This window comes from Saccopteryx leptura, chromosome 5, assembly GCF_036850995.1.
Source record: "Saccopteryx leptura isolate mSacLep1 chromosome 5, mSacLep1_pri_phased_curated, whole genome shotgun sequence".
NCBI lineage: Eukaryota > Metazoa > Chordata > Mammalia > Chiroptera > Emballonuridae > Saccopteryx > Saccopteryx leptura.
Genome location: NC_089507.1, coordinates 84871758 through 84893229, shown reverse-complemented (window position 1 = coordinate 84893229; position 21472 = coordinate 84871758). Strand labels below are relative to the sequence as shown.

The 21472-nt window shown below is 35.8% G+C and overlaps 1 protein-coding gene across 2 annotated transcripts in view; it reads right to left on the bottom strand.

The window, feature by feature from the left end:
• Window positions 1-21472, bottom strand: part of BANK1 (B cell scaffold protein with ankyrin repeats 1) — a 376917-nt gene that overhangs the window by 31975 nt on the left and 323470 nt on the right. Inside the window, exons 9-11 of one of the 2 annotated variants that reach the window (XM_066384875.1) lie at window positions 19819-20130; window positions 15642-15950; window positions 3444-3509 (exon numbers count right to left, since the gene is read on the bottom strand). In XM_066384875.1, coding sequence (XP_066240972.1) covers window positions 3444-3509; window positions 15642-15950; window positions 19819-20130 — 687 coding nt within the window. The remainder of the gene's footprint in view (window positions 1-3443; window positions 3510-15641; window positions 15951-19818; window positions 20131-21472) is intronic. The other variant, XM_066384876.1, reaches the window with a different exon arrangement.

Sequence of the window (21472 nt, the reverse complement as noted above, 5' to 3'; positions counted from 1 at the left end):
GGCGTTATAAATGAGTTCTCTATGAGTTTGGTTATTATAACTCAGACTTCAAAACTGTGATCAACTCCAAACTCTCTGAAAATATTCAGGTCTACGGCTTATGACATGAAGAACAAACCCTTCACTGGCCTGTGAAGCTCAATTTTGGGAAGGGGTGGAGGTGAGAAGCAGCATATTCTGCAATATCACTCTGGCATTTTCTAACGTCAAAAAACTTGGGAGAACTGATTTCAAAACTGTATTTTGATGGAAACTTTTTACTTGTGATCCAAAGTCCTCAGCATTTTCTTATATTTTTTCAAGATGTGAAAATTGAGTCAAAGAAATCTGTTAAGTTTCCATGGAAATGGTGCCAATTAATTTTTTCTGTTCCTCAGGAAAATTCCTTGATTTAGCAGTAGTGTAACTTCCTGGCAATCCCTTGGCAGCTGTGAACACAGGGCATCTGAAACCCTTACACTTTCAGTGGGAAAATAGTTGGCTCCCACAGTCCCTTTTCCTTTCAGCATATAGTGAAAGAAATCATTTATTTCGCCTTGTTTAGAGAACTTGTCTAGTCCCTTTAGAAAATCTTGACTCTGACACCATTTAATGAAAGGATCTTTTGTTCTGTACAAATAAAGAGATTATCATTGCTGAAGCGTGCACTGCTTTTCCTAGTATACCGTAAAATCCCAGGATATTTGAAGAGTAAGCATTAACTTGGGATAAGTAGTTTTGACTTCCTGGCACGTTCTATGAACTGGATGGTTATAAATAGAAAAAAAATGGTTGGGCACAGTAATCTTTTTTAGGTACTTGAAAGTCTTTCATTTAAAAAATATTCCCAATTATTCTCAATTATTTTCTTTTCCCCAAATATTTCTTTTTCTCAGATTGCAAGAAACAGGAAGGTTTTTTTTTTGTTTTATTATTTATTTATTTATTTATTTATTTATTTATTTATTTATTTATTTATTAACATTTCCTGAGGTTTAAATTCTCTGGTTCTTGCAAATAGAATCATATTCTTTTCTGTTCTACTAAATTACTGATATCCAGAGTTAAAGGAATCTAGAAAAACTGCTCTAAGATGAATAATCAGAAACATCATCAAGAAGTTGGATTTAGGTATCTAGAAAGAAAAAAATTGATTGAAATTTTCAGTATCCTAGCCCTCAAAGTGTTTTAAATATCTGGTAATTATTGACATAGATAAAACAAATTAGGTAATAAGGTATGAGCAGATACTAAGCCAAAAATTTTTTATAATTAGGTCCTTGTTTCTTCCTTTTTTTTTTTTTTTTGTATTTTTCTGAAGCTGGATATGGGGAGAGACAGTCAGACAGACTCCTGCATGCGCCCGACCGGGATCCACCCGGCACGCCCACCAGGGGGCGACACTCTTGCCCACCAGGGGGCGATGCTCTGCCCCTCCGGGGCGTCGCTCTGTTGGAACCAGAGCCACTCTAGCGCCTGGGGCAGAGGCCAAGGAGCCATCCCCAGCGCGCCCGGGCCATCTTTGCTCCAATGGAGCCTCGGCTGCGGGAGGGGAAGAGAGAGACAGAGAGGAAGGAGAGGGGGAGCGGTGGAGAAGCAGATGGGCGCTTCTCCTGTGTGCCCTGGCCAGGAATCGCACCCGGGACTTCTACATGCCAGGCCGATGCTCTACCACTGAGCCAACCGGCCAGGGCCAGGTCTTTGTTTCTTTTCATTATTCTCTCCTCCTCTTTTTTTCCAGGCACAGATCGGGCTCTTTTTCTCTACATGTGGGAGTATAATCATCATTCTCATGTAAGCTTCATGGACATTTGCAGCCTTTCCATATATTGCTCTCTGTGGAACAACCAGAACAATTGATAAGATCAAGCATTTCAAAGATCTCTTCATTTTACTTGTTACTTGTCACCTTCTTTCATCTCCTGTGGCTTTCTTCACTTGTCCTCCTTAATTTTGATAAAATTTAATTAAAACATGATAATTGAATAATTTATAAAAATGCTTCAGGAAAATATTCTCCCAAAGAGCTCAAAGCATCCTCTCTACTTACTCTTTCCAAAGCTCTGTGAGGTGCCTGGGAGAGGCCACAGAGAAATAATCTTTTCTAATTTGTTTAATTCAACTGCACAACAATCTATAAAGTTTTGCATTAATTTTTTAAGAGAACTAAAGGCACAGTGATAGAATAATAGTAGATTTACAAAGATTCATCTTTTTCCCCCAAATATAGACTCATTAGAAATGGACACCTCTCCAATAGAATTTCTTCTGCATGTAAATCTATACACAGAATATCCAACTGATTCACGGGAGACTGGAAATTCAGCTTCCTTATGTGTTGCATTCAAACATCATGTACTTAATTGGAAGAATGACCCAAGTAGAAACTTCCTGCCATGGAAAACATCACTTGAAGTCATGGGTGAATATCAATCATGTTAGGGACGCGGCTTTGTTTGGAGGGCAATGGTAGCATCCGAGGAGTAGGCTTACCGGAGTTCTGCATACAATAGCTCAGTGGGTGTTAGAAGTTGGCATAGTCAGTACCCAGTCATCTTTGCAATGGCACAAAAGGTGATTGACTTTAGAAGTGTTTAGTAGCTGTTGTGAAATTTCCTGGTTTTATTTTAATGTCTCTTTCAGCATTTTATCAGTAACAATTTGCAGGTAATATTATTTGGGACTAAAGTACTTTCAAAGGTGGGTTGAGGTTAAAACATCCGTGCATGCTCCTTGATTATCAAGGCAGCCAGTATTAGCTCCCTCTGCCACCTTTCATGTTTTTCATTTTTGAACTTTAACCAAGGACTTATTATCAGGAAAAAAATCATGATAAATAACCAGACCTTTTTTTCACTAAGAATGAGGTGTGTCAGGGAAAATGGTGGTGGTGGTGGTGGGGAGACAGCTGCCTCTTAATACAAGAGGAAAATAATCTTCCTGTGAGACGTCTCTGTAGCTACAGATTTTAGCTCTTCTCTGCATAACAAATAATTGCTTAAAAGTGTTGGATCAAGTGCCAAAGGCAAAAACAGTGAGAAAGGGGTACAATCTTTGACTGGAATTCAATGTAGAGCACAGAAAAACTGGGCTGGTTTCATTTTGGGGGCTATCAATCATCTGTCCTTCCCTCCAAGTAATTTAAGAGGCCACTCTTTAAAGGTCCATGAAGGTGTAGTAACTGATGCATATTTGAGAATTTGTCTTACTTGATCTTCCTAGAGCCCTGATACCATTAAAACCACTAATGGTGTCACAAGGCCACTTCTTGCCTTTGTTAATTAAAATATTTTTCTTGCATTAATCTTATTATGGCAAAATTATATTTGGGTAAGACAAAGTTAAGAATGAAATTAATCAAGAACACTTATTTACTTCTATCCCAGGAGACTTTATTCAGTATTCATAAGACTCCTTTAACTCTAATTATAGATAATTAAATAAACTGAAGCTGGTGTCAGTACCTTGTTTCCTAGGACCATGGAACTTGTCACTGTCAGATTGTCTTCTGGCTGCCTTTTGTTGAAACACTGCAAAAAGTATAGTACATGTTATTTATTGAACATAATTATAAATAAGAACAAACTGTGGAAGTCTCCAGGAAACTAGAATGCAACACATCATTTTCCTTAGCATCAATTCTTGAATTGTATTATTTTTGAGTGGGAGGATTATTAGATTTACAATTTTCTCATTTGTGCAGCTCATCAGTCATTTCAAAAGGCATTCTCTGTGGGCCGAGCAGTATAATGCTGATGGAATGCATCATTAAACTATTTAAATCAAGATATGATCCCATTTTGATATCAGGTAAAGATAAAAGCTACATTTTGTTAAAAGTGATAAATGTTAAAATCATATGAAAAATTCCATTTGCACAGAAATTACTCATGCTGACTTCTTGGTGATAAGCAAGAATAATGGTTGTTTCTTCCAAAACAGATAAAAAGACTGCTGTATTTCAAATGTAATAATAAAAAAGTACTTTATTCCTGTGTCGTCTAGCTGGACCTCAGAGCTATTAAAGAAGCTTATTCGAATTACTTCATTATCTGAAAAGTGCTTTGTTCTCATTTATTATTTCTCACATGAAATTCTGTGAGACAAGTCAGCATTACTCATCCCATTCTGCAGATAAAAGATAAAACTGATTGTTTAATATTTATTGAGCACCCACAAAGCTCCATATAGCTTCTGGCACTTGTTAATGAAAAAGTCTCTACCCTTTACAACTTGACTTTAGAAACTGAACGTTGCACAGTTCCATTTATTTTTTATGACTAGTTTGAATTGCAGGGTTTGGGAACTGGAAGAGGCCTTGGAGACCTAGTTCAATCTCATATGTTTAGAGATGAAGGAGATGGAAGTAACTAAATTATAAAAGGGCTAAGTAATTTTGCAATTATGGTAGAGCTGTAATGTAGACCTTCAAGCTTTGATCTTTAATCTAGTGCTTGGTTCTTTATAACACGGCTGCTTCTTCATTTCCATAGGTGTTTCAGTTTAAAGATAAAGAAGGAGCTATAGGCAGGGGGTTGAAAAAAACCTTAGAGCATTTTCAACAAGCTTGTGTCTCTTGCTCTCAGTAGCTCATCAGGATCTCCTAGGAGTAAGAGCTGTCCAGCTGGATGGTGCTTGACCACTGGGACCAGGAGACCATGCATCGCAGCAGTTACCTGGATCTCCGTCTTTGGTTTTAATATTCTTCAAACCATTCTAATACCAAGGCCATATCAGGATTACTCCAGATGGCACATTTTGTAAATTAAAAAAAGGTCTCTAAATCATATCGAATCAATAATTATTTATTAAGCATATATAGTTAGCCAGCTGTTGTCAAGACAGAGGGTACTCTAGTCTACTGTCCTCTTTCAAACAAAAGAAGCAAAGATATTTTCAAAGTATGATGTGTTTAAAGAAAATTATATGCATGAAATAATATTTCTAGTTGAAAATCAATTTTCTGCTTCAAGTTAGTATTTGGAAAACATGCTAAATAGAACTTACTAGGAAGTTCTGGGGTTTCTGGCTTGCATTTTTTTTCTAAAATAAAATATACTGATAGGTAGTCTGTGAATATATTTTAAGTTAGTAAATGAATTTTTACAAGTGGTGCTTGATTTTTTTCATTGGTCAGCTCTAAAAGTCTTTAAAAAATAAAATATTTTTGAAATTTTTATTACATGCAGGCCCTCTGTACTTTTCTCCCAATATTAAGATAATAACTAAGACTGTTCAGACAAAAAAAGCTGTAGTGTGTCATAATTTACCTGGGAAATAATCTGAATCCAAAGATAAATTCAGAAAATAAGTTTTTTGACTAAAATGTACATTAATTTTTAAGTTTTAGGAATTCTGCTGAATTTTGAAGCTATAAACAACCTGGAAGTAGAATTCTTTTTCCCACTTTTTGACATTAATTTGTTAAAAATCACTTTATACTCTACATAAAATATATTTTATTAAAACATGTTTGGTTGACAACAAATGACAGCCTTTATGAAAAATAGTAAATGTTAAATCAACACTCTTTTAGTTTATAGAATAAGAAGTTAACAAGTAGTATACTTCTTTATTGTTGAGAATTTACCAGGGTTTATAGTTGGGGTGAGGTGAAGAATTGGGGTGGGAAAGCAAGGTGTTCTGTGTAGGATGATTATGAAAGTGCTGTTAACATAACTTGTTAAAAACAAGAAGTGCCCTAAGCCATTCCCTACAGTACAGAGATTCTCTTCACCTGTCAAATCTCCCTTGAAATGCCCCCCTAACTCACCTCCAGCTGCACCTATTATAAGGGTTCCTTTCCTTTCCCCCACTGAAAAGCCTTATTTCCTTACAAAAACTAAAGTAGCAATTAGCACATTGCCAAACACTAATGTTTCATTGCTGTGAAAACTAAGAGGTGTGTTTGAATGTGAGGTAATCTTGGAAAAGACCTGCATTAACTTTTTTCCTGAAGAAAGAGCTAGCCTATCAAAATGATCACTGATGCAAGCATACATACCAAAAACATGTACTCTTTTAGCCTTAGAAAAAAATAGGTGTAAAATTTCAGAATTCTTTTTATAGTAAATATTAGCTGAATCATTTTAAATTAATTCTACCATTGAAATCTTTGTTCTAAAAAGCTTTACACACTATATATTTACCATGATGACCCACACAACCTTTATAAGAAATAAACATAAAATCCATGTTAAGATGAGAACTGAGCATTGAGTTAGGGGGTTACTCAGATTAAAGTACACATTTTTGTACAAAAAGATCTATGGTGAGCAAGATAACGGTCTGTTTTAAACATATAATAATTGAAAAAAAAATCTATATACCAGAATGTTAATATACTTGGGACAGTGGAAAGGGTGTAGTTTTTTCTTAACTTAAAAAAGATGTGTGAAATGGGAAAATGGCTTTCTCCTCCTGGGCCTTTATTTTCTTGTCTATAATGTTAGGGTTCAGATGAGATGATCTCCATCGTCTCAGTCAGCTCTGACATTCTGAGATTCTATCAGTTCTTTTTTCCTCAAGTCATTCCAGGCCAAATGGTGCCTGAATAAGTTCTTAAGTGAGTAGAAATTTAAATAGAGTGCTATGTTTTGAGGAAGATATCATTTTTACTGGGGGCTCAGACAATTAATAAAACCAGAAAATTATATCACAGACCAATGTTAATTTTTTATAATATAGGGAATGATCCTATCCCTATATATTTAATTTCTTGGAAGATACTGTTTTTAACCACATTTGATTGCATTATTGTTCAAATAATGCTATCAAGGCAATTATGACATCTGTCAATTTTGATGACTCTCCGCCCCAATGAATTCTTATTTTTCTCTTCCTATCTAAAATTGGAATTTGAGGAGCAAGAAAAATGAATGCATTATTAGTAGCTGTCACTGCTTTTAAAGATTAACAAAAAGTCCACAGAGAAAGTAAAACAATTTTTGAAGTCCAAAATAATCTTAAACAACACATATGTCCCAAGTAGCATCCTCATTTATTTTAAATATTAGCAGAATGCCTTATGTAAAATTTTCTCTAGAATGAAAGAAAATTACCATAGTATTAAATATTCAAAATGTTAAGCAAAGCAGAATTACCAGAAGAGCAGAGGAGGGAGAGAAGGTGAAATATAATGAATTCACTTGCACTATTTGTCTTCCAGGTTGCTTCTGCAAGAATATTCTTCACGTCAAACTCATTTGCAGACTATTTCAAGCAAAAGGACTCTTCTAGAGCTACCTTTATTAGAAAATCTGATAAAGCTTATTTGGAATTATTTCACAAGGAGCTAAGGTAATGGAAAATCTGTGCAATAGCTAAATGCATGCATAAAGATATGAATTATAAACGACAAACCCCTTGATATTCCATGCCCATTAGAAGTCTAAAATGAAACGTTTAGAGCCAAATGCCTATCACTAATGATCATTCTTGAAACTAGAGACTTGATATAAAATGAAACATGCAGATCTATATTATATTCTGGGTTCTCAGGCAATGATACAGTACAGGTAGCAGCAGTGTGTTTATTATTCACTCAACAAACTTTCATTAGGTTGTTAACTTTGTAGCCAAGTGCTATGCTAGGACCAGAGGATACAAAGGTAAATAAGACTCAGTCAAAGTTCCCATGATTTCTTTCATTATGAGCATTTATTTCGCACAGGTCCATTCTAGAAATGCTTCTTATTCAGGACAATGAGACATTCAGAGACAAGGAGAGAGAGCAGTTGGTTTGTGGAATTCTGTACAATTAGAATTTGAGGCCATTGTAATAGGTTTATTAGAAGAATCTAATTCCACCACTGGGCAAGCAGGTTCTTCTTCCTCTGGTTATGAGGCAGCTCACATATATTGCTTGCATAGCACTAGATCAGGGGTCGGGAACCTTTTTGGCTGAGAGAGCCATGAACGCCACATATTTTAAAATGTAATTCCGTTAGAGCCATACAACGACTCGTGTACCTTATGTATTATCTAATAAAAATTTGGTGTTGCCTGGAAGACAGCTGTGATTGGCTCCAGCCACCCACAACCATGAACATGAGTGGTAGGAAATGAATGGATTGTAATACATGAGAATGTTTTATATTTTTAACGTTGTTATTTTTTTTATTAAAGATTTGTCTGCAAGCAGATGCAGCCATCAAAAGAGCCACATCTGGCTCACCAGCCATAGGTTCCCGACTCCTGCACTAGACTGAGGGTTTGGCTACCCCCATATGATTTCATTTGGACTAATTGTTTGACTTCACTTTTTGACAATTTGTAGTCAATAAGAAAATGAGCTTGACCAGGAAGTGGCATTGTGTATAGAGCATTGGACCGGGATGCAGAGGACCCAGATTCAAAACCCTGAGATCACTGGCTTGAGCGCAGGCTCACCCACTTGAGTGCGGGGTCACTGGCTTGAGCATGGGATCATAGACATGACCCCCTGGTTGCTGGCTTGAGCCCAAAGGTCGCTGGCTTGAGACCAAGGTTGCTGGCTTGAGCAAGGGGTCACATGCTGTGCTGGAGCCCCCCAGTCAAGGCAAGTATGAGAAAGCAATCAATGAACAACTAGGTGTTGCAACAAAGAATTGATGCTTCTCATCTCTCTCCCTTCCTGTCTGTCTGTCCCTATCTGTCCCTTTCTCTGTCTCTCTCTGTCTCTGTAACAAAAAAAAAAGGATATAAGTGTATATATTACTCTAGTAATATCTTTGGTAATTTTCCCTATTGTTTCAAAGAGAAGTGGTTTGTATTACTAAAATGTCATATTAATACTCTACAAACTATGACGAGTTTACCGTTTGATTCACACTTACAGATCAACAAAAGTAATTCTTCTTTCTTTTAATATTAAAGAAATAAAACAAGACTGTGCAATGTGCACTGACTTATACAACGTTTAAGTGGCTAAGTCATAAGTCAAATTCAGTTCCATCCAGCTTCACAATCTTCATGAATTTCACTCCACCATGCTGCTAGGTCCCTCTAGGAGGTGTTTTCCAGTGGGCCAACCCCACGGAGTGCCTTATTTTTCTCCAACAAATACATATTTAGAATAAGAAAAGTACACACATTAAAAGTGCTGGTAAAACCTATTGTGAATTTAGGAAATCTAAAGTGAGAAAAAATAAAATTTGTGCAGATAGCTGTTTGATGCATCTATGGTTTCATTTTAAAACGACCATTCTCTCGAGTATTCAAATGTTGACTCTGACTTAATAATGGAAGCATCCCACATCATGGTTTCTCAGCCTTGGCACTATTGACATTTTGGAGTGGATAACTCTGTAACGGGACCTGTCTGTGCATTATAGGGTGGTTAGTGGCAGCTCTGGCCTCCACCGACTAAATAACTACCAATTATGTCAAAAATTTCTTTAAAATATTGACAAATGTATCCTGGGAGGCAAATCACCAGCAGTTAAGAACTACTACTCATACCATTAAGCTTCTTAAGACATTTTTAACAGAGAGTCTAGAAACTTAGGTGTTGAGGAAAAAAATATCAGAATTCATTCTATTTTTGAGTGAAAATCTAAGCACTTGGTAATACCTGCTTTTATTTTCACATGAAATTACAAATTCTTTAATGTCAATTCATACCACCGTTGATTACTGACTTCTCCCTTTACTAATACAAAGAAATTGAATTTCTGGAAGATGAGGTTATGAAAGCTCACTATTACTGTGTCAACACTCTCACAGATGGTCTGCAAAGCATTTCTTAGGTTTTAGTCCAGCAGTAAGGAACCTTTTTGGCTGAGTGATTAAAATATGAATGCTACATATTTTAAAATGTAATTCTGTGAGAGCCATACAACGGCCCATGTATATTATGCATTATCCAATAAAAATTTGGTGTTGTCCCGGAGGACAGCTGTGATTGGCTCCAGCCACCCGCAACCATGAACATGAGCGGTAGGAAATGAATGGATTGTAATACATGAGAATGTTTTATATTTTTAACGTTATTATTTTTTTCATTAAAGATTTGTCTGCGAGCCAGATGCAGCCATCAAAAGAGCCACGTCTGGCTCGCGAGCCATAGGTTCCCGACCCCTGTTTTAGTCAGTGTCTCCGTAATGTTCCAGGGTGAGGAGGATAGAAAGAACACATCAAAACACTTAGGTAACACAAGCAGGCTTGACATCCTTTAATAAATAGTGTCAGCCCAGGCCTGAACACTGTTACTTTGCAGAGTTTGCACCAGCAATCTATTGGGGGAAAGGACAGAGCAGAGAGAGAATCACAGGGAAGACAGGAGCACTGGGCTTACAAATAGAATGATATTTAAATTATGTTTCTCTGTCCTGAAAGCACCTATAATACACATACTAAGTGCTGCAGCTAAACAGTTTGGACAAAGTCACCCAGCCAAAGAGTAGAACCCAAGGCACTTGATCTAAGGCCTACTTTAATCCACTTGACCATCTTTCTTCACTAATGAGGACAGAGACCATTCCACTCTGTCACATTTTTAATGATGTAGATCAATTTTCCTAAGAGGTTCTAGAAGGTCTTTCTTTTTTTTCTGTTTGCATTTCAACTGCATTGTATGTTATTCATTTCAAGTACAAGTGAATTGCAAGTGGAAAATTTCTGAGAGCAACAGAGTTGTACTTGACATTTTGGGGTCCTGGTAGCTGAGGAGCTCTCAAAAAGGTCATATACATCTTTGTTGCACTGCAAAATGCCAAGAGCAACTCGGTAGCAATGGGAAATTGAAAGGGAAATTATTTTCTACTCCAAACTGGAAACATGGACTCTGAAGAAGGATCTTGGTTCTATTAATTATGTGAGGGAAATTGTCCTTGGATATTAAAAATTTTCTCCAATAGGCAGTCATCTTTTTTTATGATTTATGAATATAGTTTTACTAACTATCTACACTACACAAAGTGCTCATTTTTTCCCTTGATTTTGTCTTAAATCAAGAATGCTGTCACTAAAAAGCACTTATATCCATGTTAATTCCTATATATTCTTGAAACTTAATGAACTTGATTCTTTTCAATATTATAGGGAGAAAAAGTTGGGGAGAATACAGTATTTGAAAGCAGGCAGACTTTAAAAATTTTCATTAAAGAAAAGTTACTTTTTTGTGGTTGTTAACATAAAATTAGGTATAGTATAATAAGAGTGGAATTTAAAAAAGCAGAAACATATTTCTCAAATAAAATAATCCATGACTTTAATTTTGCATTAACATTACATTTCTGGGGGCAGGAGATGGTGGTGATGGTGGCAACCGAGCATCTCTTTGGTATGTTATGCTGTGTGAAAACAGAATGTTTAGGTATATGTGAATATTCTAGAACTTTATCTCATTCTGCATGGGCTCCCATCTTCACACAATGTAGGGAAACACATTCTTACATTTTTGTTTGTTATAGGATATGATAAAGGATACAGATGAACAGCCAGATAAAGAGACACATAGGGTGAGGTGTAGGAGGGTCCCAAGTGCATGAGTTTCTGTCTTTGTGGATTTGGGGTGCATTACTCTCATGGTGGGGATATGTTTGCCAACCTGGAAGCTTTCTTTTGGAATTTTTATAGGAGATTCTTCACGTAGACATGATTGATCATCAAGTCCATTTTCAGCCCTTCCCCCTTTTCAAGAGAATGGGCTTGGGGGCTGAAAACTCCAAGCTTCTAATCATGGCTTGGTTTTTCTAGTAACCAGCCCTCATCTAGAGCCATCCAGAAGCCCATACAGAGTTGCCTCATTAGAACAAAATATACTATCACTTGGAAAATTATAAGGGTTTCAGGAGCTTTGTGCCAGGGGTAGAGTCTAATAAATATATTTTCAATTATCTCATGAAAGTCAAAATAATTTTCTTGTATCTATCTGTTTTGTTTGCCTAGCCTCTTTGCCAGTAATTTCTTGAGTTTTTGAAATAGTAAGTTGGGATTCTGCATCCTGCAGTCTTCTTCTATCCTCTACTCCACATCCTTCTCCTTTGGCTACATTAACCATATCCTGGATTTGCCAACTTCTGCTACCACTTCTGTGCTCTGGCAAGAATTGGGTCAAGTTAATGTTAATTGAATGGATAGCTCTCTGGGAAATGGTGGTAATTCTATTTAATATATTTGTGTGAGCGAGGGAAAAAAATGTGATGAATTTTACCCCTGTGAAATGCAAAGAACATCATGAGACAATAGCTGATAAGGCCATGTTTCCTAATGTGGGAACAATAAACACCATTAGCATAAAGGGATTGGCAAGAAAATATATCCCAATGAGAAAAAAGAGGAAGAAATAATGGAAAAGGAATTGAATAACTCACTTACAATGCAGTTTTTGCTACTGATTTGGGATGTGGGGCAAATAACTACACCTGCTTTTATATACTTACATGCAAACCCCCCCCCCCCAAACATACATTATAACACTGGTTTCTCTCTGCATATAACACAAATATGAGAACCAACTAAATTGTGTTTTTGAATTAGAAAGGATTCTTATAAATTTTGAAGGGTGTCAGGCGTATAAGTAGCTGAGATTAAATAGTCTTTAAATTTATTTTAGAAACACAAGATTTCTAAGATTCTTTAAAGTTCTTTTGTGTGTGTATGACAAATTATATCATTGTTATGCAAGGAATTTACATAATATGTAGAAAGACTCTATTATTTGGTACTCAATACATTTTTATGTAATTAATAAACACATGAAGTGGGAGGAAAACCATCTCAATTCTCTTACATATGGGGTTTGATTGAAAGTCTAAAGCATCCATAGCCCCACATTTATTTTCTGATGAAATTGGGCAGTCATCATGATAGAAGTTTTATTCCTTGGAGAAATTGAACAGAAATGGTTCTGGCCATCAGACATGAGGTCCAGTGGTGGCAGGTGTTATACACTGGACTGAATACAGAGGAAACAAGTTGATTTGTGGTGAGATTTCCAAGTCTTCCTCCCATGCCCTGATCCCAGAATGCTGGCAACCAGACACATAAATATAGATTGGAGTAAGTTGGATTTTTTTCTTCTACAATTGAAAATCAGGAGAATAGATCCATATAAAACTAATGTTCTTGTGGTAATTCTGTGATAAAACTGGTCACCTCCCCATTATTCTACAATGCCTTACACAAGTTAACAAGTAGAGTTGCCATTCAGGATTTTGTGTGCTGTTCTTAAACATAAAAATATAGCTAAGATAGCCAGATATTTGATGGAAATTTCCAGCATTCCAGACAGCACAATCAAACATCAAACAAAGATAATAGAGACAACATGAGAACAGAAGTAAAATATAATAAAAATACGAGAAATTTAAAAATAAAAGCAAAATGAAACACAAACAGTAACCAAATTATTGAATGATATGGCCTCACCACCATCACAGAAAGAGAGTAGGATAAAAAAAGACAATCAGAACAAGGGAGAGTTCGTGAAAAATAAGACTTTGGCAGTGAACTGACGGGCGAGAAGATAAGTGCAGAGAGGAGAACCCGTGACGGGGAGTCTGCTCTCGTTCCTAAGGTCCGTGAGGATCGGGATAGAGGAAGATTTTTAGACTACAACTAATGATTGTAGTGAGCTACAGCTATTTTCCCTCTTTAAAAATACTTATTGGTAAGCAGCAACCTTGTCAACGAGTCAACAATATTCTCGTGGTCACTATGACAATCTGAGAATTTCTAAGTCGAACTTCTCTCCTGCCTTAATAATTTAGATAATTGTTCCAGCACATTTTTTTAACTTGTCATCATTTCCTAATTTTCAATAGTTTCTTGAATATTATCAGTTGCAAATTACTGTTAAATAAGTATATTATACACTGGTAAATAACTTTATACTTTCTCAAGTTTTTTACATAAATCTCTCAATACACACTATTAAAGAAATAGAGTGGTTTCTTTTATTATTATTATTATTATTATTATTATTTTTTTTTTTTTTTCATTTTTCTGAAGCTGGAAACAGGGACAGTCTGACAGACTCCCACATGCGCCCGACCGGGATCCACCCGGTACGCCCACCAGGGGCGACGCTCTACCCACCAGGGGGCGATGCTCTGCCCATCCTGGGCGTCGCCATGTTGTGACCAGAGCCACTCTAGCGCCTGAGGCAGAGGCCACAGAGCCATCCCCAGCGCCCGGGCCATTTTTGCTCCAATGGAGCCTTGGCTGCGGGAGGGGAAGAGAGAGACAGAGAGGAAAGCGTGGCGGAGGGGTGGAGAAGCAAATGGGCGCTTCTCCTGTGTGCCCTGGCCGGAATCGAACCCGGGTCCTCCGCACGCTAGGCCGACGCTCTACCGCTGAGCCAACCGGCCAGGGCTAGAGTGGTTTCTTTTGAATTTATTAAGCACAGATGAATAACTGTGTTTCTTTTGGGTAGATTTGTGGCATATATATTTAAATGTTCTGTCTTGGTAGCTAGTTTGGGTTACTTAAATCTTTTGCGTCTCAGCTTTAGTTACCACTCACACATTAATTCCAAACATTTTGTTCAAAAATCTCTAATAAAGGGTTACATTGCACTCTATACATTTATTGGCATATCTGTTGCCTAGAAACTCCTCTGAAATGAAGACATAGTCTTAGTTCCTAGGATGGCATTTTAGCCCAAAAAGGTATTCAACACATTTATTTGTATGTATTGCACTGATGAACAAAAGTCATCTCCTAGACACTGTGGACTCATGGATTACCAAACCACAGTATTAAGAAAAAAGAGTAGAGTTAATACATTTTGTTGGGCTTACAGGTATAAAGATAGCTCTAAGGAATTTTTTAGTTTTTTATTATTTAGATCCAACTGGGTACCAAAAAAAAAGATGTCTATAATAAAGTAGAAATTCTATGACAGATAAGTAAATCTTAATCATTGGTCTGAAATGCAATTATCAGAAGAATTGTGGTTAAATACCTGAGATTCTAGTATTCAAAATGTTTAAATTTTTAAAGTCACCTTAAATAAAATTAGGAGTAAAAATAAAGTTAGAAGCAAAAAGTAAAGTACCTACCTTTTTTCATTTTATTTATTTATTTATTTATTTATTTATTTATTTATTTATTTATACTGGGGTAACATTGGTTCATAAAATCATACAGGTTTCATGTGTACAATCTACAATTCATCATCTGTATATTGCACTGTGTGTTTACCCCCTAAGTCAGGTCTCCCTCCATCACCATCTAATACCCTCTACCTTCCTCTTATGTTGGACATTATTCACTTGAGTTTCCCTATTGTAGAATTATGGAAATGTCAAAACAGAATTTCTCCACACATGCTACATTTTTTATGTTCTTTGGATAGTTTGTCAAAATTATTCTTCTGAATAAAGAATTAGAAACCATACCCATACTCATTAATTTTTATTTTCTTTATTCTTTGTGTTTCTGAATTTTAAAATAGGCCAATACAATTCACCTATGAAATGAAAAGATATTCTTCATCATTGGGTTTAGATCTCACTAAACAAGAGGACAGTCCCACCCAGAGTCGGATTTAACAGTGGGCGCACTGGGCACATGCCCTGGTCTCCAACTTCTGAAGGGCCCTGCAAAACCCCAGCTTTACACTTTTTTCTAATGTAAGGGGCCCAATATTTTCTTCTGCGGCCCAGGCCTCACCCTACCTTAATCTGCCTCTGCCCCCACCCCCAAACACACCTACAAACAACAAAGTACCTTACCTTGAGCTATATAAGGCGTGGTTTCCTCTTTCGGAGGGATGTTTGTGGGTCGAGGTGTAGGGGCAGGAGGTCTGTTTAGAATGAAAGACCGACTCCCAATTTTTTTCTTTGTACTTATATTGGCTAATATCATGTCATATTCACCATCATTGATCTCAGCAAAAGTGTAAGGATCTTCCTCCTCCTTCTGCTTCTTTTCATCTTCTGTCTTTTCTTCCTCTTCTTTGGGTTCACCTCCTGTTTCTTGCCTTGCACTTGGATCACACCAATTTTTACTTCTTTTCATTTGACACTCCAACATTTTCCCTGCTTATGAAATATTTAGTTCGTGGTTACTCTTCAATTATATGCAATCTTTTTGATTTTCACCTATCACTTACTTGAATATCCCCATTATATTTATATATTATACCATATATTACAAAAAGAGAAAAGTGAACCATGGATTTTACTAATATATACAATATATCCTCCTGCAGCTTGTCATTGTTAACATGGTTAAGAATAAACTTTTAACAATGGATTTCTCTCAAAACATAAATAAGCATATAAATATTTATAATGTGGAAAAATTCACTCCACATATTCAATGCATGATTTAATATCAGGGAATAAAGTTATAAAATTAAGCCTCAAATTCCAAATGCTTTGAAAAATTGTTTTTCAAGTCTAATATTCTTTGACTTTTTTTTCACTTGAAGTCATTTTACTTTTTATAGCGTTTGTACTGGATATTCTGCCTAAAATTCAATTTCTCTAAAAATGACAGAGTAGAATAACTAAAACACTCTTGCTTGATTTCCTAGGCAAGTATTGCCCGATGATGACAAGCTGACCTTCAAACTCTTGATTTCTACAAGTCAACATGAACCTCACATTTAGGTAAAGAAAACTAAAAGTAGATTTCATGACTTAAAAGATGGCATCAATTTTATCATTGGCTTGAACATTAATTCATATGAAAAGAATGAATAGTCTTTGATGGTTTTCATATGTAGTAAAATCTTTACATATTTTTATAAAAAGTATGAAAATGATTTAGTAGCAGTTATTTAGAAAATAATGATATCATCAACTTTGGTTAATGAATAAGTTGAAAAGAGTTTTGACAGTTCTCTGACAGGATAATGAGAATTTTAAGAGTTTTGCCCCATGGCAAATATTTTGCTTAAAGTATTAATAAAAACAATACAATGGAAAAGATTTTAGTTACCGACAAAAAAATCATTGCTATTCTATGTTGTTCTGGGAGAGTCAGGCATATGAAAACTAAAGGAGAATATCTTTCTTTCTCTTGAGTGAAACTCTGATTAAAAAATTTTAATTTACTTACATATATTTTAGTGGAAAAACTTAGGAGCTAAGGAGAAAAGTTGTAGAGAAGACTGAAATAATATTTTCATAAGAAGACTCAGCAATTTTGAGGGGTTAGCATATGAGGAGAGACCAAAATAGATTATCTTTCAACAGTTTTAGATTTGATTGTTTCAGTTAGTTTAACCCAAGAAGAATACAGGTCTAAATGCTTATAACCAATTTTAAAATCACCATGACTTGCATTTTCTCTGAAGAAAAATATGGTATTGAGATTTTGAATTCATGGCTTATGTTTCACTGACAGCATCACAGGTGAAACCAGATTAAGTGTGTGGGAAACATTTTTACAGTGTTTTATTTTTAGTGGAATGTGTCACCTATCTTACTTTTATGAACTGATTTTCTGAGCTGTTATCTTTGTTTCTCTACCCACTTCCTCTCCTAACTCTTTCTAAAGTTGGGCTTGCACTAGAAGTAATATATTTTACTTTTTATTTCCCAGTGTATCAGATTATACTTTTCATGTCAGAGTGGGACCTATATTCTCTCAATGCAGGTTGTACATTAGTAGGTAAAGATTAAAATAAAATCACTTCTATAATTCTAATTTTTGAAATAATTGGAGCAAGAGTGTATAACAAAGAGAAGAATCCCTAAAATCCCAGGAAACCTGTTCTGAGAAGTATTTGGTACATTCTAATTATAGGCTCTATGGTCTAAGGCTGTCCCTCCCGCCCGGGATGGACCAGATTGACCAGCACTGCAAAAGTGGGCGGGTTTTTATAAAAAGGTTCGCCATCACGGGTTTAGGGTCTGAGTCAAAGAGGGGTCGTAAGTGATGGCTACCTTTCAAGTTTGTTGTAAAGATAAAAAAAGACAGTTTGTTCTTTATAAACTGAACAGTTTTCTATCGTGTTCTGTATTATTGTTTTCTATAATGAATATGTCCATAAATCCATCATGGGGAATTTGATGCTTAGGGCAATGATGAGGAGGCCTCTTTTTTTTTTTTTTGATAACTTGAGGATATTATGCAATATTTTCTTGAAGGACAATTCCTGAAGGTATCCCTAGTTAAAATCAAAGAGCCCATATAAAGTCACTGGCAAAAAAAAAAAATGTAGAAGCTTTCAGTCTTACTTTCAAAGACCTTAATCAAAGTATTTTAAGAAGAAATATTGACATTTCATTTTCCATAGACTGCCAATATCAGTCCTATGAAAAGATGACATTAAAAGTAACACTACGGATGAAATGTAAAAACAGAGTTTTAAGTAAAAGGAGTGTTTTTTTTTATTTTTTATTTTTATATTTAGTACTTTCCAGAAAATATATTAGTAACCAAAATTATACTTCTTGTCTTAGATATCTGGTGAATACACTCTGTAGAGCAGTTTTAGACCTCTTAACCAACATACTATATATAGAAATTTCCATTAGAAAAACACAATTTAGTATTAGCTCTTTTAAGAGATTTAACCTGATACAGGATGAATTTGCCACTTATCAATTAATTTTAATAATTATATAAAATTATTCACATTTGTTGAAATAATAAAAATATACCAGAATTTTGTTGTCAGTGTACTACAAATCTATGTCCCTCCCCCCACTCCCAAAATTGATACACCTACTTCATTGATCTACCTAAATGGTCTATATGAGCTTGGCACACAGTAGGTAATCAATAAATACTTGTTGAATGAGTGAATGGATCAGAGGAGTGCCCATGAGGTTTTCCATACTTTCCATTTAAGCAATACTTCCCATCTCTAAATACAGCACATAACCTTAGTACAGGTTTATGTTGATCAACTGGAACTTCCATAGAGACAGGGCCTTCAAGGACACAAAGGTTAAATTTAATGGCTTTAAAATTTACTTTGAAATAGTGCTTATACTTTATAACCTTCTAGTATTCAACATTTGAAGTATTGTGACAAATGAGGTTTTGATAATAGTTCTTTCATCTTCCTTATTAAATTTTCTTTGTAAGAACACTTCCTGAGTTTAGAAAGTAAATATAAAATAGTGAACAATAAAATGGGTGAAAAACAGTAACAGTGACAGTAAGCATGAGTGTGAAGCTAGAAGTTTGTTATTTGCACACTCCAGGCTAATAAGAGCAATATGGAGGCTCTTTTTGGTATTCTTGACTTCCCTCCCCCCATTATACACCTTAATCCTGCATTTGGGAGCAAATATGGTTATAGTCACTTAACTGTTTTTCCACTTAAACAATATATGTATATTTGGTCTCAATGCATTGTGTGATAAACCCTCTGCCACGTGCTTCCCTTGAACCCAACTGAGCAAACTTCCCCAAATCATTTTCAAATCTGTACTACATTAGCCTTTCCCTTTTGCCAGAAGACTGAGTATCTTTCTTTATTTTTAGAAGCAAAGTTGTCATTTACTTTTTCCATGTTACCTAAGGTTAATTTTAAGGAAGAATTTACAGACTAATTCCTAGTTTTGTTTTTTTACTTACTTAAAGCTTTGCAATGAGACTTTGTTACAGAAGGAAAAAGGAAGGAAGGAAGGAAGGAAGGAAGGAAGGAAGGAAGGAAGGAAGGAAGGAAGGAAGGAAGGGAGGGAGGGAGGGAGGGAGGGAGGGAGGGAGGGAGGGAGGGAGGGAGGGAGGGAGGGAGGAAGGAAGGAAGGAAGGAAGGAAGGAAGGAAGGAAGGAAGGAAGTTAAGGGCAGTTATCTCTTGCCTTATTTCCTGGGCCCTAGTTAAATAACGGAGTGAAGTTGCTCTTAGTTTTAGAAGCCGATCTTCTCTGTATAGACTTGTTACCACACTATATGCTATGTAAGTCTGTCAAAGCTTTTCGTTCTCTTTTTAATTTTAAATTTACCTTGTAATGTGAAGTGAGGTTTATCCGGTTGAAGGGCAGCAGCTACAACAGCTCGTGGAGGGGGGAGAGGTGGTCTGTTGTTCATGAGTGGTTCTTTTGAGTTAATTTCTGGATTGTCTCCAGGAATGGACATGTACAAATCATCATACTGGTCCTCAGAACTCCCACTGTCAACCTCAGGTAGGCTGTGCTCGGCCTCCGTGTCTGATTCAGGCTCTTTTTCTTCCTTTTCTGTTTCATTTGCCTCAGCTCCTTCTGCATTCTGCCTGTATGTCTGCCCACTTTCATGAAGAAATGCTGGCTTCTGTAAGGCTGTTTATGATGAAGATTGCATGATTTCATTTAAACATACCATCTGGAGGCATTTCATATTTTGTAATTTCATACAGAAGTGGTAGTACAGCTAATAAAACTTTTATGATGTGATATAGTGGAAAGCTGACAAATGCATAATTTTGGTGTATAGTCATTCTTGGGCTTTTAAAATATTTACTGACTGAACAGTTAAAGCTCCATTATATCTCGCTACCTCAGTATGAGGCACAATCATACGCATAATGTTCTGATTCTCTAGAGTTACTGTTCAAGACTCACAGATATGACTGTACTATTGTATTTTTATTAGAAAACAGTAAAGCTGACATAGTAAGTAATAAGAGATGGAAAAGTTAAAGACAAGAAAAAATAAATCTTAACTCACTTGTAAATAATGCAATAAAAATAAATGTGATTCTTATTTAGTTATTATTTTAATACATCTTTATCAACAGATGATACTTTAATTCTTGAAAAATGTTACTTGAGAAAGTGTTAATGTTTTTTGATGAGAAAAGATTCCAAAATCACCAATAGTAGGCAACTCTTTCTAAGGCTCAGTTCTCTCACCTATAAAATGAATTCTATCCTGAAACTTAACCTAATGATCCAAATTCTCTCCATTCTAAGAATCATGATTACAACATTTTTTTTTATACTGTACACAATAAATGCTCTCTAACCACTCAGGAAGAAAATAGAAAAACATTATAATGCAATACTTTTAAATCTTAAAAAATTTTGATTATATTCTTTTTATAAAAATTCTACTCTATGGCCCTGGCCAGTGGCTCAGTGGATAGAGCATTGGCCTTGGCGTGTGGATATCCCAGGCTTGATTCCCAGTCAGGGCACGTAAGAGAAGCTACCATCTGCTTCTCATCCCCTCCCTCTGTTGTCTCTGCTCTGTAAATGCCAGTTGCAAACCTCCTTTTTCAAGTCATGGCAATTAAAAACATCTCTGTTCATTAAGTCAGTCAGATAATACCATTTAATTTCACTTGTATGTGAAATCTAAAGAACAACATAAAGAAACAAATAAAATTGAAACAGACTCATAGACACAGAGAGCAAACTAATAGTTGCCAGAGGGAAGGGGGTTAAGTGGTCATATGAAAGAAGTACAGGGATTGAGAAGTACAAATTGGTAGTTACAAAATAGTCATGGGATGTAAAGTACAGTGTAGGGGATATAGTCAATAATATTGTAATAGCTATGTATGGTGCCAGGTGGGTACTGAAAATATCAGTACGAATGCTTTGTAAAGTATACTATTATCTAACCATTATGCCGTACACCTGAAATGAATATAAACTAACACTGAATGTAAAGTGTAAT